At 40.3% G+C, this 25,960-nt stretch overlaps 1 protein-coding gene across 1 annotated transcript; it reads left to right on the forward strand.

The window, feature by feature from the left end:
• Positions 1-127: 127 nt before the first annotated feature.
• Positions 128-20,442, forward strand: srla (sarcalumenin a). Its single transcript, XM_078271074.1, has 9 exons — positions 128-181; positions 1,880-1,971; positions 10,897-12,188; positions 13,969-14,070; positions 15,532-15,627; positions 16,653-16,769; positions 17,639-17,872; positions 18,481-18,830; positions 19,554-20,442. The coding sequence occupies exons 1-9, from the start codon at positions 128-130 to the stop codon at positions 20,052-20,054; spliced, it is 2,838 nt and encodes a 945-aa protein (XP_078127200.1). The 3' UTR covers positions 20,055-20,442.
• Positions 20,443-25,960: the final 5,518 nt, after the last annotated feature.

Below are 25,960 nucleotides of genomic sequence, written 5' to 3' on the forward strand. Positions count from 1 at the left end.
TCAATAATACATGAGGTGAAGTTATCTATGCACCGTTGATAGTTGTGTACATTACACCTACAGTATATGTATGAAACTTAAACATGCTTGTATCAAAAAATGTAGTATGTGCTTGCAAGGTGCTGTTATGTCAACCTGGTGCTCTGCTGACCAGCAGCGAGCCGAGGCCCAAACCCGTCATGTAACGACACTTGATCACGTTTTATTAAGTGTCTGCGTCATTTCTACATCTTGGAATTGCTTAGAGAGTAGGGGAGCAGGGAGGAGTTGTGTCTGCTTACAAATGTTATCTCATTGTGATATGTGATCACATAAATGGGGGGGGAACTCGATCCTAAAAAGCATCACTTTGAAAAAGAAATTCAAGGAAGAGAACTTCCAAAGATCCGCAGCTTTAGTTGAAAAACTAAGCACATACTGTACCGTAGTGTAGTTCAATGTATGTTTTCAGTGCATCAGATGCCGCAAATAGTGCAAAACTAATGAAAAACACTGAACTAAAATGCAGATATCTCCCTAAATCCTCAAGTCTGTCCACCTCATGTTAAGTTGCTTATATTTCTCTGGAATTTGACTGGAAATCCCTGCTTCGAGCCTCCCTCCTGTCGCACTCGATTTGATATGCTGACTTGATGCTGTAAACATTCCTTTTTATTTGGATTTGTATCTGTCTTTTGATCTCTTATATGTTCTGTTGCCAATTGAATGCATGATACTAATTGCTGTTTTCTCTTGTCTAAAGCAGGCTTTGGTTTTTTACTTTTTGTTGCAGGTTTCCTTTTTTTTTTTTTCATAAACACGTGACTGATGCGTTCAGTGTGAAACCGTCATGTGTGAGATGTTTGGACACTTCACTCACTGACATCAGTTGTATATCTGGTTAGAGTAGCTAGTATTTCTCATGCCAAACATGGTGGGACATTCTCAAATTGTAAGCCACAGGCTGAGTTTACGCTGAGGTTTGTGATTGGTCAGCTAAACACCTACCCGCCAATGTTATTGTACGTTGTTATGCAGCACTGCTGTCTTTTGGTGGAATTTTAGATATTTGATATGAAGCACTTGCTGTTCTGTACTGCCTGAATCAATGATGAGGAAGACATTTTTTTGCCATTTATTTTTTTTGTAAACTCTGCTGTGACACGAGTCAACAGCTTTTTATTGCGTTCTGCTTTTCTGTCTTTTCATCTGTCTTTCTTGTCAGGCTTTCCATTTTTTGGTGACAAGCATTTTTTTTTATATTTTTGTGATTTTTGTTTTTTCCCATCAGTCCAGGTCGATGAGAAGCTGTTATATTTTGTTTATAAAAACTTGGGTAAACAGGCCTTTGTAAAGATGAAAAATAAATAAAAATTTGTACTTTTTTTATTACACCCCTCTGCTTCCTCTGCATTACTTGAATTATGCATGAAATTACCCCATTTTGTCCACCAGGAGGCGACATTAAGCGACTCTTTCAACGACAGCAGAGAGAAGCCGAACCTTGAGTTCACATTAAACACAGGTGGCACACAGGCCTCCTTCATCATTTTAGGATAAATACAGTTATAAAAGATCTACAACTGAGAAATGTGCATATTTGAAAGAAAAATACCTTTTTTGTCATTGAACGTTGGTGTAGAAAGCAATGAATACACTATACTGGATAGTATTGATAATTACAAGTTTAAAACTGCATATATATAAGCTCATTAAAAACGACTATACACAATTAATGATAAAAATACAAGCCAGTTTTTTTTCCTGCTTCTCTCTGCTCTCAACATTCCTGATAGGGCCATGCATCTGCGCTGACACACAATGGCTGATATGGTTGCAGTTTCTGAGCACCACCTCCACTGGCATGCCCTCTAACCTTCAGCCAGAGCAGTATATATAGCCGGAGGAGAAGAGGGGAAGGCCCCTTGCAGCCAAAATGAAGTCTCTGCTGTCTGTGTGCTGCTTGCTGTCTCTGCTAGCCCTGTCTGATGCAGGTATGGTGGAGGGCTTGGGTTTATACTATATTTATTAATATTTCAGGGTTTTAGTGTTGTGGGGTGCATTTAAGGGAGTTTTTTATTAACGTGTGGTATGTTAAATGGAAATGCTGATCCACTGTAGTTGGATATCTACATATGTTTGGTCGGTCTGTGTCTATGAACGTATCAGAGCTGTGTATGTCTTGCTGAGAGTTGGCTGTGGACAATGATTTTAGAGGTCATTATCTTATTTTTATTGAGTTTAGGTATAAATATGCAACTAAACAAGTTCCATTCTGTACGTATAGATTGATCATTTTGCTCCCTGCCAGTTGACCTGAGTTGGGTTGGAATCTGTTTCAAATGTTGACCAACGTCTATACGTACCACAGTTTACGTAACCTCAGCTGATTGGGCCGGAAGAGTGTACTGTATGTTATCATGGTGCAGTGTGAAGCTTTGTGGTTGAGTTTTTAAGTTACACCAGCTGACGGAAACTGTCCTGTCAGTCTGCTGCTGCTTATTCTCTCTGCCCTGGAGAGGAACACAGTGACGGCACTGACAGAGTGACTTGGACTCACTATAAAGAGACGCTCTCTGCTGCAGCAAAAGCAAAAGCTGGTAGAAATGATTAGTTTTCCCACTGGATCTATTTCGGCTTGCCTCTTTTCTCACAGCAGTTGCATTCATGTGTGCAACTCCGTCAGTGCTCAAGTGAAGAGTTTGGCACTTTACAGTCGTTTGATGTTTTACAGGCTTACCTTTCATTCCACAACAGATAAACAAATACATTTTTAAACTGAGCAAATCGGAAATTACAGCTATGACACTAGTGATACATAATTCAACTATAGAGGTTTATACATCCCAATTGTTGCTCTGCTTGTTGGCACATGCTTAAGGAACATAACTTGTCATGCTTAGTTATTAAAACTGAGGCAGAGAATACCCTTGTCTGTCCTTCCACTGGTTCATTTTGGCCCCTGCAAGTTGCCATAGTCAGGTGTCAGGCATCACTCAGACAAAGTCACCAGATACTGTGGTCACCACATTGATACACATCTCTAAGACTCTCAGGAATTCACACACATCTATATCATGTTCATATGCACAAAAAGAGCTGCACATGCTTGAAATTACAAGCAATCATAAAATCATACATGAGTTCAAACTACACTTCATGTCTACAGCAAAAGTCAGTGCTGCATTAGATGGCTCATCCATCACTCCCGCTCTGTCTGCAGAGCTGCTAATCTGTCATTCCAGTCAGCAGGGTCCATGTCCAGGGGATGTCCCAGCTAAAACAGGCATGAGAGAGCACAGCAAACGCCATGTAGGACCAGAATTCAGTCACCCAACATTGATTTAGGATAATCAAGTACTATTCAAAAGGTAAAAGTAAATGGAAATAAGTTGAAGTAGTGACAGAGCTGAAGTGGCAACCCCCCTCCACACAATGCATTAATATTTGTGTAAGTGTGTGGGCATGTCTCAGAAAGTGTGAGATATGACAAAAATGGCAAACACGATGAAGAGATAAATAGGGGAGCGTTACATGTTTATAAGCGAGAGAGAAAGAGTGTGTAGCCTTAATCAATAAGTATAAATGCATAGGTGGATGCTGATTTTTTTTTTTTAAAAGAGCAAGAAATGCAAAACCACTGTTGGCTACATGTTTGTGTTCCAGTGCATTCCTGCTTTAGGCACTGATGTGTTTGAGCATATTAATGTATCATTCATCAAGGCTATGCTCAAGTTACACATCAAGCAGGGTGCATTTATATCAGCTGTTGCTCTTTAAAGAGATACTGAGTCATGCACAGCCGCACACTGTTGCAGGGAATGTGAGCAATAGTGCAGCAGAGTTGGAGGCCAGCCTCATGACAATCACAGGGAGGAGAAGAGCGCCACACTCCCTGAAAATAGAAGTGGAATTGTCCCTCCTTCTTTTCACCCTCTGACTCGTTGTGGGACTATTTCTGTCTCTGAGATGTACCATCAGGCAGCACCCAGACACCTGTCCTGCTCCACTCCCTGTGACACTGTGCTCTGCCTAGACCTCACTGCCGCAACAGCAGGGTGAGGAACCTCCAGAGAGGCACACACTCTGACTTTGATAGTCCCACAATGTTCAGGACCAAGTTAGTTGCACATAAATAATTGCACAGGATTTATATTATATTCATTTTTTAAAGCTACACTTATCGAAATTGTTGTTAGCAATAGATTAAATGAGTGAATGTGAGAGAGCACATTCATAGCGATTAACCCACAGAAAATTATCACTAGACTCTGCAGTTTCCCTTCACCTCGACAATGCACTTTAGTGTCTTTTAGCTCATTGTTATGGTTTGACAGGTGTACCATGCAAAACAACAAAAAAAAGAATGTTACGCTACCTACCCGGTGTCAAACAACAGACAAAGTTGGAGACTAGCTGGTGAATTTAGTGTAGCATTTAGCAGCTAAAGAGCTACAGTACATCTTTGGTTTTGATTTGGTGGAGATCAAAACAAAGCAAAAAGAAGAGTCAAAATTAGACTAACATTCATCAGGTGGAAAATAACCAAACTCCAAAATCAATGCTTATGTTGCTGTATGTCTGCTGGATGCACAAATGAGCAACTGTGAACATTTGCCATTTCAACTTTATAAGGTGATAGTCAATATAATGTTTATGACTTGTTTCGCTGCCAAGTGGCCAAAAATAAATAATGTGTTGTTTTAAAAAGAAGAAAATGTCTTTTCTATGGGCCTATGGGTATTTGCCCACCTCTACCTTACTCAGTGGCTTGCTCTGTTGTCGCTCACTGTAGCCTGCCTCAATGAATGCACATCCAGGAATATGTAACTGCGGTCATCCCATCTGACGACCTGAGTGACAGGACCACAGTTTGATTACAATGCAGGGCCATGGGAAAATAACCTTTATATGTCTACAGCCATGCTCTGTGATGCAAACGTCAGCATGCTAATATGCTACCAAAGACAATGCTAACATGCTGATGTTTACCAGGTTTTATGTTTGCTATGTTCACCAAGTGTTTGGTCATAAACCAAAGTATTGGACAAATTGAAACGTCGACCTGATGGTGGTGCTAAATGAAACGTTAAGGCATAACCAAAGTTACTCAAATTCAACCTGACAGGGACGTGAATGTCTGAACAAACGTTTGTGCCAATCCTTCCAGTGGATGCTGAGAAAACATCCCACTTTTATTTTCACTTGTATTCTGTCTCACATTTCCTCACCCACTCTTTCTAACTATGTTAACTTTAATTACATCTTGCCATCACTACCACAGCAGAAAATGATCTCTCCACTATATCGTCACAATTATCTTAAGGCATGCAGTGCAGAGAAAACCAGCAGACTAAATGCAGCTCGTAAGATTGCAAAGGCCTCATGGTTACTTTACAGTATTTATCAGTTGCTATACATTTAATGTTGTATGCTCTTATCCTAAATCATCACATCAATGTGTACAAAGATTTATTTCTTACATAAACCAGGCAATTAATTGATCAAAGTCAGAGAACTAAATCACAGAACCTTTAGCATACTTACTTTATTAAATGTAACCAGTAAATGGCCATTAGGGACTGACCTAATGTCACTTAATGTTGGCAACCCATCTTCACCAACACACTTCAGGATCTTGGCTGCTGGTCATAGTATAATGCAGACTATGCTGTAGCACTACGTCTTTGGACAGCATTCAAACAGCGAAGGCCGAACAGGCTTACATCGCAACCTTTGCCAGCAGCAGTGAGGGAGTACATGAATATGAATATATGACTGCCTCTTATGATCAGTAGACCTTTTCACCCCAAATATCTGTGGAGCTTTTTCGTGTGCTGGATTTTATTCTCTCTCTCTTGGATGATTTCATCTTTCAGGACATGAACTTTCAGCATTGGAAACATTGGTTTCACTTGTAGGGTTGACTGGGTCATCTTCACAATTTGTGTGCAGCGTGCATGCTTTTGGGAATATAAACTTGATGTTCTCTGGTCACTTACGCTGACAATCCCCTCAGGAGGTGATAAGCTAACAAAGCTTTGACAATCAAGAAGTGACAAGCGACATCATGAGAACAGAATTGTTTGATGTGTGATTCAGGGCCTTAAAATAGAGCAAAAAAAGAGCCGCCATGGAAGATCTTGTGACAAGGAGAATACATGGAATCCTGCTAGCATAATTTAGGACAGCTAGATGAGCATTAAGCCTTCCATCTAGCCTAATGTATCCTGACTCAGAAGCAGACGATCATAGTTTGGTGGGCTCAGCTTCAAGGATTTACACTAGTACTTTCACATCCACTTTTAAAACAGAACGCGGCTGATAGCCATACTACTGTTCGTGCAACGTCCATAGACAAAACCATTAGTAATGCACCTTGACATGTCATGTAAGCATATTATTTGCTCATTTATAGTTTCAGATTGTGGTGTAGCATCCCCTAAAATCAAAGTTGTCATGATACTAGTCTAATAATTAGACTGAATTAACATTAATGCTATTGCTGTAGGCGTTTTCACAGTGGACATTTTTAAATGTGATAGCGGGCGTGATGGCCACAGCCGTGGCCACACAGCCATCTTAAAAGGCGGTAACCTCATACACTCACATTTATCTTAGCTCATGCTGTTTTCCTTAAGATTGGTTTTCTATATCTTTTCAGACACATTATATATTTTGTTGTAACCATTTATTTAGTTTTAAATAACGTACAGGACACTGGATTTGGTTTACATATATACTTTATTAGTTTTGGATTGTCTTTCTGCTATAATGGTTTTCTTTTGAGCTTACCAGTGTTGCAGATTCCACACCCTGGAGTGAGGCATGAAGGATGCTGGGACAAAGGGGTGGCATCTGGAACAACAGCAGCTTTATAGGGGTGGTGGCCAAATTGGACTCTACCACTACTTGTTATGTCTGGGAGGGGTAGCTTTATTTTTTCCCAAGATATTTGAGTTTTGATTTGTATTGTATTTAGAACATTTATTCAGTTAATGTTAATTAAGATTACATTTCTTTTGGAGTAAGTGTTTAGTTGTTTTTTTTTGTTATTTGTAGTTTATGTATCAGTGTTATTGTTAGTCTCCCCCTGTGTGTCAAACCTGGGGCCTGTTGCACAAAACCAGGATAAGGGATTAAGCCGGGATATTCAAGTTATCCTGGATGAATTTAGCTTTGATTTGGTTGCACAAAAGCAGGTTGAATTAAACCCAGTCAAGTAACCATGGAGATTTATTCTTTGCAGCTAGCCTGCTCCAGAGCAGGCTAACACAGCCAGGCTAACACAGCCAGGCTAACAGCCAGAGCTAACAGCCAGGCTAACAGCCAGGCTAACAGCCAGGCTAACAGCCAGGCTAACAGCCAGGCTAACAGCCAGGCTAACACAGCCAGGCTAACACAGCCAGGCTAACACAGCCAGGCTAAGATTAATCTGGAGTCTGATGTGTTAAATCAGCTGCTGCTCTGATCCGAAATAAACGTGTTTAACAGTTATTCCGTTGTCTTCTGAATGTGTTCTGCTTTATTAACATGCATTACTTGTCACTATTGCGGTCACAAGTTTGATTTAAATCCTATTGCAGTTCTTTACATGGTAAGAAAAGGTTGCACATGCACCGGAGATAAAGTGGGACAATGCGCTGCTCTCCCGTGAATATGCCCCGTGCAACGTGGAGAGGCGGGGGGAGGCAGGGGGATCCTCCCACACCGTGCAGCGGACTCTAAAGGAGACTTTTAGCGTCAATAACGACGACAATGGCACCTGACCAAACGTCTGTATTTTACGAGATGGGAGTGAGAATGTGTTGGAATGCCACAAAGCTTCTTAATCTTTTTATTTTGGTGCCGTCACGCATCTTGGAGCTCGGGAGTGAGAAAAAAAAAAACATGAATAATAGGCTATATTGTTTTACAGATATGCTTACAGTGTGTATTGAAGTCACTTACTTCTTTTTCTAGTTTTTGTCCAGTCATGTTTGTTCTGTATGAACATTAATTGTAGAAAGATATTTAGAATTATAGCTTATAGAGATTTGTGGATATGGTTGTAAAACATATTCTCTCATTATGAATAAGGGTTTGAAATTAAGCCTAGTCCTTAGGGTAAATTGCCCGAGGAACAGGAATTCCCTCTGCTCACTTTTAAGGCAAAGTAGGCTAAATAATAAAACATTTTATTTATATAGTACTTTATAGGCTACTCAAAGACACTTTACAGTAAAACCAGCACATTTAGCACATAAAAACAGATACAGCAATAAAACCAACACAAAACAAGCATCTTAAAAGCAGTTAAAACTTTGTAAAAATGTGGAGTGACTAGTAGGCCCTAAGTAGATCTTTTTAAATCCTTACGCATTGTTTTGTCTGTTGGACTTTTTCTCTCTGTCTGATAACAACAGCCGTATTTCCCTTTTTGCATATTATATGTTTCACCTCCTCGTAACTTTCCATTAACAGCTGCTGCTCAGCGGGTTAAACATATGCCGCACGCATCTTCTCCATTTCTGCATCAGTAAATCTGTGATCGATACCGTGGTCTATTTAAGAAAGCCGTGAACGTGCACTTATCCCAGCTATCTACACCTGGCTTGACATAGCTTCACCTTCTCATCCTGGCTCGGCAAACGTGCAACCGATTAAGCCGCGATGAGCGGACCACACTAAGTCAAGCTGCGCTTTTTCAGTTATCCTGGATTTCTTCATTCTACTTTTGTGCAACAGGCCGCTGCTCTGATCAGCCAGTATATAAGTCCGCTTTGTTTCTCTTATGACAGGTCAGTTGTATTTTTGAGTTTGCTATGTTCAGAGCTTAAGTTTGGTTTGTTTATTTGACCTCTTTTAAGGGCCCAAACTTTATTTCTATTTTGTTGTAATGTTTTTGTGGGTAAAATAAAAAACCCTTTTTTGAAATCTTCTTGTGACTCCTCTTGCCTAACTGCTTGGTCCCTGACAGCGGGAAAAGCACAGGTGTAACTAATGACACTAATAAGGTCTCTGTCCATTTATGTACTTAACCTTGTCAGTGAAGAAGCATGCACAATACCCAGACCCTGGAACTGGAACACATGAATGAAACGAGCCATATATGCTATATTATTTTTGCCAGTGCTTTTCCTTGCTACAACATGACAAAATGGTTGTCAAAACAGAATTGTGTCACTCGTGTCATCCCTAATATCCAGTAGGCTATAGCTCCACCCATTTTCAACCTGACTAATTAGTCAGAGCGTTTTTTTTTTTTGGTGAAAAAGCTCTAAAAACCCACTGTACACTACCTGTCCGGCACCAAATAACAGACAGACCCAGTTAGCAACTAGCTGGGGAACATAGTGGAGCATTTTGCAGCTTAAGAGCCAGATGTTTCCCCCAAGAGCTGGTGAATCAGATATTGGACTTGCATTCATCAGGTGACCTGAAAACACTCAGAATAAATTATAATGTTGCTCTGTAATTGCTGGATGTGCAAATAATCAATTGCTAACAAGTATGATAAAATGTCAATGATTTGTTCACAACTCTGCGCTTGCCCCCAGGTCGCCAAAAAAATCAGTTATTGCAAGTTTTACAGTATAAGAGTATCTAAAGCTACCATGTGTTAAGATCTTCCTTAGCATTAGCTCAAGATGGGCATTGATCCAAAAGCCTTACGAATGTGTAAAACCCATGACAGCTGCCTACAGCTATTAGTCTTCATCCCACACACTGACCCCATCTTGTAACATGAACTGCAGACATACATTTAGCTGCCTTATATCACACTGTGTACCACTACATTATCCTCGGTCTTGAGACTGGCTGGCAGTTAGAATTAGAGGTCACTATGTTCACAGTGGTTGTGAAGAGTATCTAATGTAGCCTACATGTATGCATGCGGTGTGTAATAGAGAGGGAGTCCCCTGTTTTAGTCCGATTGTTTTGAAGCCATAGTAACTATAATCTATGATGCTGAGGAATGGTGATGTCTGTTCACCCGCATGTGATTTGGACTGTGTGCGAGCAGCTTGTCAACGTCTTGTTCTGTATTTTATTGACCTGAGAAAAAGAAGGAACCCATCTTTGGCTTTGCTTTTGAAGAAACTTTATGTCTAGACATTATAACATGCACATTGTATATACAGTATATTAGAATTATTGCTAGTAGCATTGTTATATTTTTTTAAGTTTGAGTTTAGTTGTGTGTGTTGTTACAGATTGAAAACATTCAAAACGGACATACATTCAAGTTTTGAAACATTGAAATATTTTACATAGAGAATAAAGAGAGGCTTGCATTAAGCCCAAATCTATTGATTGACCAGTGTTTTTGGTGTCAGTAAAAAAGCAGCAATGTGATCTGTTTATGCGGTATAGAAATGTCTCCTTTTGGATTACCTTTTTCATGGTAATTCCTATGTATGAACTAGATTAAAACATGATAGCTGTTATACATGTATACATTATTCTATTACAAGCCAACCTGTCCACTCAGCAGTCTTCCTTTAGATTCTCAACACAACTGTCCACTTTACGTCTGCTTCAAATAGTCCACTCTTTAGTGTCACCATTCAAGGAGCTGAAATGGGAGTCCTAATTCTGGGAGGTGCTGAACATTTGATCTGCTCTGTTCTTGCACAGTGACTGAGCACTGGTCAAGCACTGACATAACAGACAAAGGTGACTGGTCTGCAGAGATCTATTAGTTGGCACCGTGCAGTCTGATTGGTCAGTTTATTTCTGAACATTTTCCTTTAAAGAGCTAATGATGGTCTGTGTTCTGAACAGTGATGTTTTTTTTAGTTTTTTTTAACATTTTTACACCCAAGCTCTTATTTGTCTTGGTGCGGATCAAATACTCCCATACATTCAAAATGTTTTTGGAAAGAGACATAAGCACAGAGAGTTATCTTGTCTAATCACATATTTCCTCCTCTTGGATCTCCTGGCAGGATCCTCCATCCACGATGAGGAGCCTCTGGTGCGTCTGCAGCTCCAGCAGCCAGAGGGAGACTTCTTCTCCTGTGGATGTGACACAACAGAGGAGCACGCCAGCCAGAGCTCCTCCAACGACACCCCGGCCCCGGAGAGGGCCATGTGCCAGCCCTGCAAACCCCCATCAGCTGTAGAAGAGCCGGCTTTAACCTCAGAGCATGAAGAGGAGGAGGCGGAGGCAGCTCCTGTGGAGAAGGATGCTTCCACTGAGGAGGTAACAAGTGATGGAGAAGAAGCACAGGAGGAGGCAGCTTCCCAGGAAGAGGTAGAAGAAGAGGAGGCGACACCTGAGGAGGAGGCTGAGGATCAAAGTGTGGAGGAGGAGGAGGAAGTAGCTGAGGAGGTATCATCTCCTGAAAAGGAAGAGGAGGTAGCTGGGGTTGAGGAAGAGACAATCGAGGAAGGTGAGGGAGAAGCAGAGGAGGATTTACCCCACAAGGAAGAGGAAGTGAGTGAACCTCAGGAAGAAGCTGAAGAAGAGGAAGGAGCTGCTGCTGCTGAAGAAGAAGCAGTTGAGGAACCAGAAGGTGAAGACACACAGGAGGATACAGAGGCAGCCGCTGAGGAGGAAAGTGTGGAAACGTTCATACATGAGGCTGTAGAGGAGGAAGATGCCGAGGACGCACCTGAGGAAGAGGTTGCAGTGGCTGAATCTGAACCAGAAGAAGAACCAGTTGAACTTCCTCAAACAGACTCTGAACCAGAGGAAACAGAACCAGAAGTGATGGCGGAATCTGAGGATGAACCAGAACCAGAGGTGATTGCAGAGCCTGAACCAGAACCAGAGGTGACTACAGAGCCAGAACCAGAACCAGAGGGGACTACAGAGCCTGAACCAGAACCAGAGGGGACTATGGAGCTAGAACCAGAACCAGAGGTGACTACAGAGCCTGAACCAGAACCAGAGGTGACTACAGAGCCAGAACCAGAACCAGAGGTTACTACAGAGCCAGAACCAGAACCTGAGATCAAAGTGGTTGCAGAGCCTGAAGTCATTTCAGAGCCGGAGGCAATTCCAGAGCCTGAACCAGAACCAGAAGAGGAGGCAGAGCCTGTTGTGGAGGAGGTCACACCAGAATCTGTAGAGGATGTGGCTGTGGAAGGGGAACCAGTGGAGGAGGCATCAGTAGATGTCGTTGAGGAGGCTCCTGTGGTGGAGGAGGCACCTGTTGATGTCGAGGAGGTGACAGTGGAGGAGGTGACTGCAGAGGAGCCTGCGCAGTCTCAAACCAAAGGTACACAGAATCAACATCATCCGGGTTTATGTGTCATAAGTTCAACTTTTTGTGTAGAATTTAAGTTCCTCTCCTGTCATCTCACAAGATAAAGCTGTAGCAGAAGGTAACTTCAATCTTTTCACTGACACCAGAGGCTAACGTCTTGCATTCATTCTGTCAGACAGTCCGAGCAGCGATAAGTAGAGCAGCAGGGATCCTGTTACAGTATATCTGTCTCCATCCAGTCGGCACTTCTGTAATTAAGGAAGCACGCCATCATCTGACATCTGGATGTTGTCACCTACTATGAAAAAATTATGGCTGAGTCGTTAAAGAGTTTCCCATCTCTTACTCTGATATCACTTCAACACTTTATTTATTACACTTGAGTGTCATTTGAGGTTGTTCAATGTGATGTGTGTTATCTTTTTTAATGTGGTTGTTAAAAATACTTTGGATATCCACAGTAATTGATTTCAACAGTCATATTGTTATTTATTTCGTCACTCTATCCTCAGAATTTGAGTTAGAGATGACAAAACAAAATATATTTGAAACTGTAATGAATTAGTGTGAATTAGTTATTAACCTGTGAATGAAGAATATACATATCAAGAAATCGTGTACACAGAGACACAAGAGATGGGATAAAAAAGCCAGCAATTAACAATCTTAATCCTAAAGAGGCAAGTAAGACACATGTAATACAATGCTAATACAATTTTGTACTTTAAAAAAAGCAAGGATAATACCTCTTAGAGAGAAACAGAGGAGCACAAAAAGAGAGAAAAGCAATCTTAGACAAGAGAGACAGGAAAACATCTACTTTTTAAATAAATCATGAATTCTAGAAGAATTTGGAAACTTTCCATGAACATATCTGTTGTTTAAGGATTTGTAATTACTCTCCAATAAGGCACACTTTATTATGGGTTTCTAAGTTGTAATTAATGACTTTATTAATGGTTGATAAATCAGTCAGACGTGTTTTATAGAGCAATAAAACATTGTGCAAACCTTTGCGGCTGGGTAGCATAACTTGCTTTGTCCTTTAAGCTAGCAAATTATTACCCCTCTGATGATCTTAAGTTTTGGAAATGAGCTGTGGGGCATCCCGACCAAAATTTATTTATCATTAACTTATTCAGAGGAGGATTAACACCAGCCAAAGGGATTCTTTACAACCTGTTAACACAAAATGGCTCATTACTGACCTATACATTGTTCAAACATAACCATGTATATAGCTATATATAAAGTATGCCTTATTATAAAGTGGTAGCAAATTACGATTTGTGTTTTACTGGACATTTAACTGAGATGGGCCATGAAATGACAGCAAATGTATCTATCCTTCTCTCCCTGGCATGCAGAGCCCCCTGAATATGACACTGTGTGTAGCTAAAGGGGAATTAGCAACAACCTTTGGTACAGAAATAAACAAACCAAAATAGCAGAGGAAAGGAATAGACAGTTAGATGGACAACAGCATGATATAACAGTTGGGCCTGCACTCGGCCCAGATGGTCTGGTCACTCACAACTCAGGAAACCTTTGACCTGGGCGAGCACATTTATTTTGTAACCATGTCAGCTGAGTTTTTACTAACTGGATACGAGCACGTGATTCATTACACAGATACATTGTCATTACCTGTGTGTGCCATAGAAAACTACAAACTTGTGTTCCAGGCCATCTTTGTTAGATTAAGCATTGCTACTTTCCTGCAGTCCCAGGTAAATGCATGTCAGGGCTTCTGACCTTAACAGTTGACCGACAGTCTGATCCTCCAAATCAGAACATAAGAAAGATGAGGCAGCAGGCCCCAAACTGAGGGACCGCGCCCACATTGAGGACACGCTGCGATTGGCTACTACTGAACCCTCAGCAGAGTTCTCAGGTGAGGAACAAAGACATCTTAAAAATATTGACGTAAGGCAATATGTGGTTCCGAATTTCTCTGCTTGAAATGCAATGAAAGGACCCAGAGCACCTCAGTCCAACAATCACACATTATACACCCACACACTCATACATACACACATACCCACATCTTACTGATCAAAAATAGGATGTTCAATGATAACATTGCTGCCCACAGTTTACAATGTCTTTCAGACTTTTGCTGTGTGGAAATGCTTAAAGTTCTGCATTGAAAGGAAGAATGTTTACAGCAACTTTGTTAATGAAAAAGAAAAACAGATGTGTTTGTGAATGAAAGGAAGTTTGAAAAGAATTTTGGGGGGATTTTCGGCAGAAACTATTCTGAAAATTGCTTCATGATGTCTAGGCCCTGGGGCTGTTATGTACGTGCGAGTGCACTGTATGCATGTGTGTATGCGTGTGAGCGTGCATACACATCTTGAGGCAGGTGATTAATCAGTGCAAATGTGTAACTCTGTCCTCGGCCATGAAAGCCTCTCTGTTCTCCTAAACCAGAATGGCTCGTTTCAGAGAGGCCAAAGTGCTGCAGCAGAGCCGGTGTTCTAATCACCTCAGCTCGATTTCAATAAACTTTACGAGGGCATTCATCATCCACTGCCAAAGGAACTGTTGTAATCAGTAATTTTAACAAGAGCCTTAATAATACTCTTGTCCAAAATGTCTTCTCACCATTGAGAGAAAGTTCAATGAATAATAGTTGGTTTGGTTAAGTGTGAAAAGTAGGTTCCATTATTCCTCTGTAAGTTTTATTAAAAACATTGCTGTAGCCAAAACTCCAGAAATAATATATTTTTTTAGATGGACATCAATACTGTACTCGACAGTCATCAGAGAGTCGTTTTCTGTTGTTGAGTTTTTTGATTTTAGAAAGTGATAAAATTATGTTTTCATAAAAAGTTAAAATTGTATTTGTGTAGTGTATAAGAAGTGGAATATAATACTATAGATTTATTGAATTTGGAAATGGTTAACTTTGGAAATGAACTTTGAGCTATCTATCCATTTTTTTTTCTTCTCTTTTTTATGACCTGGATGATTCATAGTCAGGTACTGTCTTTCTATTATGAACTAGCCTATTGAAGACATAAATGCTTATGTGGGCAACTGTATGTACTAGACTGTTTTCTGGCTTGTGTGGAATGTTGTCTGATGTATTGTGTTTATTTTTTTATGTTGTGAATGTTATGTATATAAGTTTATGTCTGATGAACGTTTTTATGTTTTGTTGTTCTTTTGATGTACTGTGAGTATGAATGTTATGGGTGTATGTATTCCAGCTTATTTAATATTCCTATGAAATAATAGAGACCCCAGGACGTGTAGCTTCCGTTTAAGACGGCCAGAAGTTAATGGGGATCTTAATAAACAAACAAACAGCCCAATTATTTCATCCCTCTTTCTCTCGCTCTCTCTTTAGCTGCAATGAAGAAGCTGTTGAACATCTACCAAACTGCCATCAAGCCAATGGAACAAGCCTACAAGTACAACGAACTCAGGCAGCATGAAGTCACAGGTAACTCAGCTTCCTGTTGGAGATTACACCTAGATTTAAAAACAGCATAGCATTAACAGTAGTTTGTTTTTATAGGGGCGAACAATGTCTCAAAAGGCTTTACAGGCCCAAATAAGCAACCAATTTTTGAACTTTGAATCCTTCCCTGAGACATTATGATGTCTCTGGCACCAAGTCAAAGAAAACAAGCCCTGTAAAATATGAAGATAGTATCATTCTACATAATGGTAAATAAGTAAGCTGATACTTTTTATTCACAATTTTAATTTTCCAACAGTTAACTGTCATTTGAAAATGTAACGTAGCCAACATTACTATCCAACAGATGATCCACCAAAACAAGTCCCCTCACAGCTCCTCTAACACAGCACACAACACATAGTTTACTAAACTGGAGTTGCACAGAAACAGTGAAGCACAAAACAAGTCATAATTAAAAAGAAATAGAGCCAGGAACTGACATTATTCAAACCAGGCCGCGCACAGTAAAGCACAATAAGGACTCTGTCTGCTGAAAATTAAAAGCAACGTTGTGTGGGCCAGACTCCCTACAACTTTGTTCCATTGCACTTGAGGGCAAGGAGTAAGCATTATTTATGCTAAGGAGCAGGATGAAGTCTTCAAACTGTGGCATGTGACTCGGAGACCCCTTGTGGTGTAGAATGGAAAGACATGTACAGCAGTGTCAGGGGAGCATGATTGTGTTCAGGAAATTTCCTTTCAGTCTGCCTGTTTGATTTGGTTATTTCCTGTGTACTAGTGGAGAGATGACACAAGACAAAATCAGGGAGGATCACAAAATAGTATTCTGGCCAGTCCTGAGATAAGCTGTAGTTGAATTTAGGAACCTTGTATTCAACAATATGATCCAAGGTATTATTGTAGTTCAACATGGCAACCTGAAAAAAAAGCTTTATGATGCTGCACCCTTTTTTTTTTTTTTCCTAAAGTGAATTTCCTATGTTCATTCTTTATCTGTCAAACATTTTTTTCTTCAATGCATGTCTTTGTCACAAACTCTGCAGATGGTGAGATCACCTCTAAGCCCATGGTTTTGTTCCTGGGACCGTGGAGTGTCGGCAAGTCCTCCATGATCAACTACCTGCTGGGCCTTCACGGCACTTCACAGGAACTCTACACAGGTTCACGCATTGTTTCAACCTGATTGTTTGTGACACGGCTATTGCCATATTAGAACAACAGAGTAATGAAGATTCAGAATTATATGAATATATTACAAGTATAAGATTACCTAGCAGCTGCCGGCTACTATGAACATAAGTGGCAATTGCACATTTCCAATATCTCCATGAGTCAGTTAGCCTACTTTAAAGACAGTATCATCAGGTGAACTGACTGAAAGCGAGGGACCACAAATAGGAAACAATAAGCCTCCTGGTGCATGAGGTCGGCTGTGTTAGCTTCTTGTTTTACTTTTAAAAGGTTATCTATGATATGCTAAACGTTTGTGTAATGGTAACACACAAGATAGGCGTCTTAAAGTGAGCAAAGTGATGCAGTTATGTCAGTTACACAGCAATATCTATCTAAAGTGAACTAACATTACCTAACGTTAACTGCCTTAATCTACTGCTCATACCAGACAAGACTGTAGCAACAAAATATGTATATGGAATTGAAAAAGAATGTGTTTTATTGATCATTATGAATGAATGAATTCTATCTTTATCAATCTGTAAAAATATGTAATTAATTATAAGCTAAATTAATGTTATGATAGTCATTAAACATGAACTAAACCTCTGTTGTTAGAACTAAGGAAATGTAAAAGGTGTTATCGTGTCAATTAATGCTTAATTATCTAGTAATTTGGGATTACCTAAGCCAGCAGTAATACATGCTTAGTTTAGGCAAAATTACCAGTTAATTAACTGTTATTTTATAAAAGAACAGTGTATTTGTACTAACACGTATCAGGTTAAAATTAAACCAACGAAACCCCTGACACAAAGTGTGTGTTGAATCATTCCCCCCTTCATCCCTCCACCAGGTGCTGAGCCCACCACCTCAGAGTACACAGTCATAATGCACGGTGAGAAGTTTCGGTCCATAGAGGGCATCGTCATGGCAGCAGACAGCTCACGGTCCTTCTCGCCTCTGGAGAAGTTCGGCCAAGGCTTCCTGGAGCGGCTGGTGGGCGTCGAGATGCCCCACAAGCTGCTGGAGAGGGTCACCTTCGTCGACACGCCGGGCATCATTGAAAACCGCAAGCAGCAGGAGAGAGGTGAGCATTACTAATAACCAATGTTCTTTAGACTTACTACAACAGTATCTGGAAATCAATCCGACATTAGACAGTGTTAACCATGACACACAGCAGGGCTGTTAGTCAAGTCCACCACTGTCGAGTCCAAGACAAGTCCAAGACCAGGACTAGTTAAGGTTCAATCCTCTTCAAGACCACTTACTTACCTGTTTGTTTATAATTTATGTGATGTGAGAGACAGTATATCTTCTATTTTAACAACATGAGTTTGACATGAGAATCAGAAAAGGGTTTACTTACAACCAATTTGCCTTGGCAGTTGGTGCATACATAAACAAAAAACATATTGAACATGAATATGAAATAAACAATAAATATAGAAACAAATATATATATATATATATATATATATATATATATATATATATATAAAAAAATAGCTTTACATAGGAAAAGAGGAGAGAGATGGCAGATTGTAGCTAATCACCTTCTCAGCAGAGCTGCACTCTGTTTCTGTTACCAAAAATAAATGTCCAATGTGTCAGTCATGCTGCTTTGGGACTTTTCACACAGCTAAAACATGTATTTTATTTCATCTATTGTGTCTCCTCCCTCCTCTTCCTCAGGTTACCCCTACAACGAGGTGTGCCAGTGGTTCATCGATCGAGCCGATCTGATCTTCCAGGTGTTTGATCCCACCAAGCTGGACGTGGGTGCCGAGCTAGAGATGCTCTTCAAGCAGATGAAGGGCCGTGAGTCCCAGATTCGCCTCATCCTCAACAAGGCCGACAGTCTTTCCACCCAGAACCTGATGAGGGTCTATGGTGCCTTGTTCTGGAGCATGGCGCCCCTGATCAACGTCACAGAGCCTCCCCGGGTGTACGTCAGCTCCTTCTGGCCTCAGGACTACGCCGCAGACACCAGCCGAGAGCTCTTCATGAAGGAGGAGACCTCTCTGCTGGAGGACCTCAACCAGGTATATGCGATCACTTCTTGACTTGTTTTTGTTGACGGTATAATTCTTTGAGTTTCGATGCACGGTAAGAGATTTTGGTAATTGCTTCATTAAACAGCTACATGCATTCTGGGGCAGCCTCTAGCTCACCTAGTAGAGCGCGCGCCCCATGTAGGCTCAGTCCTTGCCAGCGGCCCGGGTTTGAGTCCGACCTGAGGCCCTTTGCTGCATGTCATCCCCACTCTCGCTTCCCTATTTACGGTCTCTCTTCAGCTGTTCTAAATATAGGAAAAAGTCCTAAAAATATCTTTTAAAACAGCTACATGCATTCTAACCAACCCTCTGCAGTCAGCCTCACCAACAAGGGCCCGGTCCCACTGTGACTGGCACTCAACCCCCCCCGGTCACTACACTTTGCACCAACCTCCATCCTGTAATATACATTACACACAGTGCTTAAACTACTCGAACAGCTATTTTGTATATTTTTTTCCTCTGTATTTATTGTTTATTCTTATTAATGTTTAATATGTTTGTTTGTATATATGCACCAATCACCAAGGCAAATTCCACGTATGGTAACTATGGCAATCTCTGATTCTGTTTTTCAGGAGTTCACTCATGAGGTCTCTGAGATATATCAAGTTATTTTCAATACTAAATAAAAAAAAAAAAGAACTCACAAAACACTTGCAGTACACATCAAGTCTATGATTTATATTTTCTCTCTCTCCTCCCCGGAAGGTGATCGAGAATCAGATGGAGAACAAGATCGCTTTCATCCGCCAGCATGGCATCCGTGTGCGCATCCACGCCCTGCTGGTGGACCGCTACCTCCAGACCTACTACGACAAGCTGGGCTGGTTCAGCGACCCCTACGAGGTGTTCCAAGACATTGTCAACGACCCTGACAAGTACTACATCTTCAAATCCATTCTGGCCAAAACCAACGTCAGTAAGTTCGACCTGCCCAACAAGGAGGCCTACCAAGACTTCTTTGGCGTGAACCCGGTTTCCAGCTTCAAGCAGCTCTCCTCCCACTGCAGCTGGACCGGCGGCTGCCTGCTGGAGAAGATAGAGAGGGCCATCTCAAATGATCTCCCGGCTCTGCTCAGCAGTGTCAGCAAGGCCTCAGACACGCCTGCCCCAGCGAAGACTGCGCCCACACCTCCGCCTCCACTCCCTGGCACCTGTGAGGGTCCCGGGTGTGAGGAGAAACCCAAGAATCGCTGGAGGAAGCATTGAGATGGAGGAGCGTGGTGCAGGAGAAGGAACAGGGGGGAGCAGATGGCAGCAGCAGCCAGAGGGTATCCTGGTATAATCCTCACTGCTGGGATTTTCAGAACTGGGTACGTGGAGACTGAGCAGGGAAATAATTTGCTTAGCAGACCTGAGTCAAAATGCTTCTTAGTGCTTGTTTTTACCTGCGTGGAGTACCAAATGGATGTCCTTTACTGTAACTGACAGAAGTATATAAATATATATAATATATACCCAATTGATTTTCAAATACTTTTCTCTGACTGTGTATAACAACTCTCTGGTACACCTTGTTCTGTATGACACCCTTCTGGTATTTAGGTAGGTTAAAACTTTCGTTAAAAAGTGAAACTTTGACTATGGTTTGGTTAGAAAAAAGGTAGAAAAAGAGGCTTGAAGTCAACTTTCCATCTGAAGCTATTGTGTCTGCAAAATGTGATAAATGTCTGCAGGAGAAACAAACTTCCAAAACATGATAACAGAACAAAAACAAAAATACAAAATCCAAGACTTCTACGTAACCTTCCATATTTATGAAATCTGAAAATGAATGTTTTTTTGTTTGTTTTTTTCCTCACTGTTTTTAAGTTTGTACATTATTTATTCAAGTTTTTGTTTCTTCAGAGAAAGAGGTTGGCAGTGATTTTACTCCTCCAGTGATACATTTAATGCTGCCACTCTTTTGTCTTCTTTGTTGTCTGAAGATTGAGATTCAAACTGCTGTGCTGTGTTTTTACAGTTAAACCAGTGTAGGTCATTATAGTGTCAAAGTTTATTTTTAGTGGGACAATAAAATAGAAAGAAGGGTGCTCTCATAGTGTTTTATTGATCATGGATTCAACCATGTTTAGTCACTGTACTGTTACCGCACTACTATATACTGTACTGTCATTTTTTTCTCTATTGTACTATACTACGTTCATTATAGAAACAAGTTTTATTTTAACATTTGTTAGTGCTGCATTGGGACTGGATTGACTGAACGCAACCATGGTGTTCTCCTCAAAACGTCATTTAATGGTTCCATTTATTGCCACTGCGGCCTTTTCAGCCCTCTGAACTGTTGCTAGTTTTTTACCCCAACACGGCTGCGTACCAAATGGGGATTTCCTTTGAATTGTCATCTTTTCCTTGTTCTTTTAGGTCTGTTTGTAACTGTCATTCTTTTGAGTGATTTCTTTTGAGTAAATACAATATAAAAAACACGGCAGGCTTGGTTTCATTTTTAAGGTTAAAAAGACATTATAGATGAAATCTCAACTAAAAAAAGGATATAATTCATATCGTGATTGGATGTTTTGCTGCAAAATGCAGTGAAAGGAGCGTTTGGAAAATATGGGCCAAATGCAAGCTAAAAGCAGCAGCTCTCACCCTCACAGCATACAGGGTCGGAGAAACTGCACCTTCAGAATAACATTATGCAGACTTTTTTGTTCATACATAACATCACTGTATGATTTAGGAACATGATTACATTTGTAACAGCTGGGTGAGCACACATCAGCCCAAAAGCCCATTAGCAATAAAATAGAAATGCTGCTTTTTGATAGCTGTTGACAAACGATCCCCTGCAGTGACTGAAAACAGCCACCAGGAGGCGCCTCAATTCATTGTGTTATGAGTCAGACTAACGACATAGCAGTTGGCATGGTAGAAATACGCTTTATTTCTTTCTATCAGTTTTATTTGTAATGCAAATAAAAAGGAGACAACAGCAGACAATCCCCTGTTAGAAAAACATCTTCACTTTTGCTTCAAGGGTTTTAACAACTATACCGTACTTTTATACTTTTATTAAAAAAAAGACAGTTCTGTCTTAATGCATTTAGTGATAATCCATACACACACATGCATATTCTTACACTTTTCTCGCTGATAGTTTGCCATGATAAAATATTGTTACACTTTCTGTATTATTAAGTTAGGTGTGAGTTCATTCAAAGCAGTGAATTATTTCTGAATGCAAAGAAGAGTGTATGTGTTTTGACAGAAGTGGTCAGTCTGAAGTTAGTTTGGGGTTGCTACCATGAACACTCTTTGGACTGATCCCACATTAACCATATACCCAACAGAGCAAACTGAACTGTGACAATGACTCACTCAAGTCTACTTTAAAATCACATTTAAATGTACAGGATTTTGTTTTGGTCACATTTTTACAATGTCATATTGAGTTTCACAATATATACTCAAACTAAATTACTATTAAATGATACAGAGCATCAGACAGTCCAGGGCATTCTGTAGACTGTATAAACAAATTAAATTATACATGTCAATATAGATAACATCTAAAGCTGTATTTGATAGCAGCAATTTGTTATAAATGCTTACAGTAACACAACATTAGAACAACAATTTGGCACACCACCACGACAAATGTTTTTGTCGAGCAGAATATGAATCCCAGTGGTGATGACATCTGTGTGTTGTTGCATTTGTGTCTCTGACTAACTTCCTTTAACTGCGCTTATTCATTCCAGCATCCTATTCGTTTTTCATTGAACAGTAATTAAAACTAACTTTGCTGAAACAAATTGATCCACATGTACATTATATTGAAACCCCTTCCTGAGTGACATAAATATTCTGACATAAATATCAGAAATAATCATACATTTTCTGACATCCTGTCTCTTTCCAGTCATTCATTTTCCCTTAGTGGGTTTTAAATATTAGGTGGATGGTCCGTTTTACCGTTTTAGTTAAGAGTGTGACATTTGGTTGGGCACTTGGAGGCCACAATATGTCGGTTGCCTGTGGATTTGAAGGTATAGGACAGTCTGTAATTTTTACTGATTAGATTCAACTAATGGATTGGTGATTTTTAAATACCATTATTTTACAATAAAATAAACCACACAAAAGTCATGTATCAATGTCTCATGGAATCCATGACCTTTAGCCTGTAGCTGAGTCATGCTACCAGGGGCTACACTAGTTTAGCCTGTTAGCTAATATTTACTAAATGCAGCTGAGGCTGATGGGAATGTCATTAGTTTTGCAGGTACGGTAATTGGTTGTGAAACTAAGTATTGGACACATATCTCACACATCTCACTCCAAACCAAAATTGTCAACCTCATGGGGCCGCTAGAGCAAAAGTCAGGGGATCACCATAGTCATTGGGATTCATCCTCTGGGGACCACGAAAGTCTGTACAAAATTTCGGCGAAATCCATCCCATAGCTGTTGAGAGATTTCAGTCAAGACCAAAGTAGTGGAATAACTGACCGACTTTCCATATCTATAGCCATGATGCTAGCATGGCAAAAAAAAAAAAATGCTGCTGGTAATACTGCACATGGGCTTTTCAAAAGTAGAACACATTCAAGAAAAAAAACTCACCATTTAATATGAGCAGAGTTAAGCCTACTTGTCACCATATCCTTTGGCAGAATGTCTCTCTCTGGTGCTTCTCAAATACTTGAAGAAACTACTACTACTAGAAAATATGCAGCTGTCCTGCAGCTGACCCTGAGCTCTAAGGCAAGGAGTTAATTTCCCCACAGTGGCCAATAAAATATCACATCATCAACCACGCCAGGATGACACACGCGACACAGGTCATGAACACACCTGCGCATGTGTAGTAAATGCTGTAAATATGGAACTCATATTCTACGTATAATTTGTGTTTGCTTAGCAGACAGGCCATGCTCCCGGTTTAAGGCACAATGTTAACAAAGACTTATCAGTGCAGCTTTATCAACTCTTCAAACAGGCCTCTTGTAAGCTCTCTACCATAAGCACGCACACATGCACACGTCACCCACATACCACTTACACAGATACACACACACTCACACAAACACACTTTAACAATGCATAGTGGCTTACTTGCTTTATTGGATTCAAAGTTTAAACATTATGGCTTTCTCAAAGGACACACAGCTCTCGACCATAAGCACACACACATGCACACACCACCCACATATCACGTACACACACACACACACACACACACACACACACACACACACACACACACACACACACACACACACACACACACTGAAACTGTACTATACTGTAACTGTTTGTTACCTTGTTTATCTTCTTTTTATTCACCTGCTGTTCACAATCCCATCACTTCACTATCTCCAGCTGAAAGTACAGCGTGGTCTACACAAAATCCAGTATTGTGTCCATTCATGCTGATGAAGCACATGCCACCTCGGATATGTGATAGCCAACGTTCCTTAGATATAAATAACAATACATTTGTGTTTCCTCTGCACAATTTCCCCTTAAGAACTCGTATTGTGTAATAGGCCACTGCACAGTAAACCCTCCTCCTTTCTTCCTCGTGGTATTTCCTTATTCAATATACTTGGCCTCGGAGATTAAACTGTTGCCAAACTGACAAGTTCCTTTCATACCTCTTTATTTTCTACATTATGTAATCTACTTGGGTTGTGGAAATGTCTGTGTAATTTTGAGTCCCCTCAAAAACAATTCCCCTATGAGATACTATGAGAAACACCTGAGCCTCTTTTTCTTCTTAATGTTAAACAGTTATATTGTACATATTTGTTTCTCATTGTTTATTTCCTAATAATATGTTTGTGTATACACCATCCAACAAGGCAAGTTCATTGTAAGTGTTACTTAGCAATAAATCATTTTCTGATTCTGAATGCATCTCTGTAAAGCGAATTATAATAGCCTACTATAATGAAATAGCATAAAAAATAATGCCTTACCAGGTCCACACTGCTTATAAGTATGGTATGGGTTAGTTACGTAATACACCAAACTTAGCCAATTAACACACCCCTTCCAATCATTGTGTAGCCTGTGTCATGCTACATTACAGAAAATAGGAAAAACTACTATATGAAGGAATACCTTGAAAACATTAGTAATCTTGAAAACATAACTTACCTCAACTCGAGTGTATAATGATAATACAGGTTCAAGGAATGAGTCAAAACATTAACACACCATGGTGATAACACATTCTGTAGCTGTCATGGCAGGACACCTGTAGGCTATTTCTAGCCTGTGATTAGCAATGTAATTAATAATGTTTATGATTGTAATAGGGGGTTGATAATAATTTAGCAGTAGCAACGCAAAAAATCCGACATAACACATCAGTCCTGACGATTTTAAAGTAGAGACTATGGCAATTACTAGGTCTACATGCGATATGAACGTAGCCGGGTTCCACTCTGGACATCTACCATGGATGAAGTATAAGGACGACATCCAGCACACCACCAACCGTCAAGTGAGGCAGAGACAATCAGGGAGATACCGGAGGTCAGAGTCTGCCTTCAAATTAAAGGCTTGAAATTGTTTGTGTTTCACTTAGGTAACGTTACTACTTTGTAGCCTACCTATCTTAGTTCAGTCAAAGATAACTCTATAACTAGAGATAGCGCATTTGATTCCAAGCCGCGCCAAAAGTAACCTAGGCTATTAAATTGTAGGCCTACACTCTGTCTCCTAGGGCGTGGCGTTTGTGAGTGTTGTACGTTGTGTAGATGGATGAAAAGCTAACATTGATAATGTTAGATATTTACCTGATATTTAAATAGCTAAAAGCCATATTTAGCATTACGAAAATTAGTTACCTTTGGCGTTTGCGAACGTTAGTTTAGTTGATTAGGTTTGCCTACGGTCTCCAGATCTCGCGAGAGTTTGTTGCTGAGACAGAAACAGGTCTCAAACAAAGTTAATTTCCTCCAAATCTGCCCGTTTGTAAATGCCATTTTAGTGTACGAATTTTCGGGCGATATGTGGCTCATAAAGAATGGGTCCAATATTTACTTAGATGGCTATGGGGCGAAAGAATAGACCGTATGCTCAGAACCTGTCTCCTAAAGAGGCGTGGCAGTTGCCCACCTGACACGCTACAGGAAAGTGCACTGAGTTGGGGCCTA

The sequence above is a fragment of the Sander vitreus genome, chromosome 2 (genome assembly GCF_031162955.1).
Source record: "Sander vitreus isolate 19-12246 chromosome 2, sanVit1, whole genome shotgun sequence".
NCBI classification, from domain to species: domain Eukaryota; kingdom Metazoa; phylum Chordata; class Actinopteri; order Perciformes; family Percidae; genus Sander; species Sander vitreus.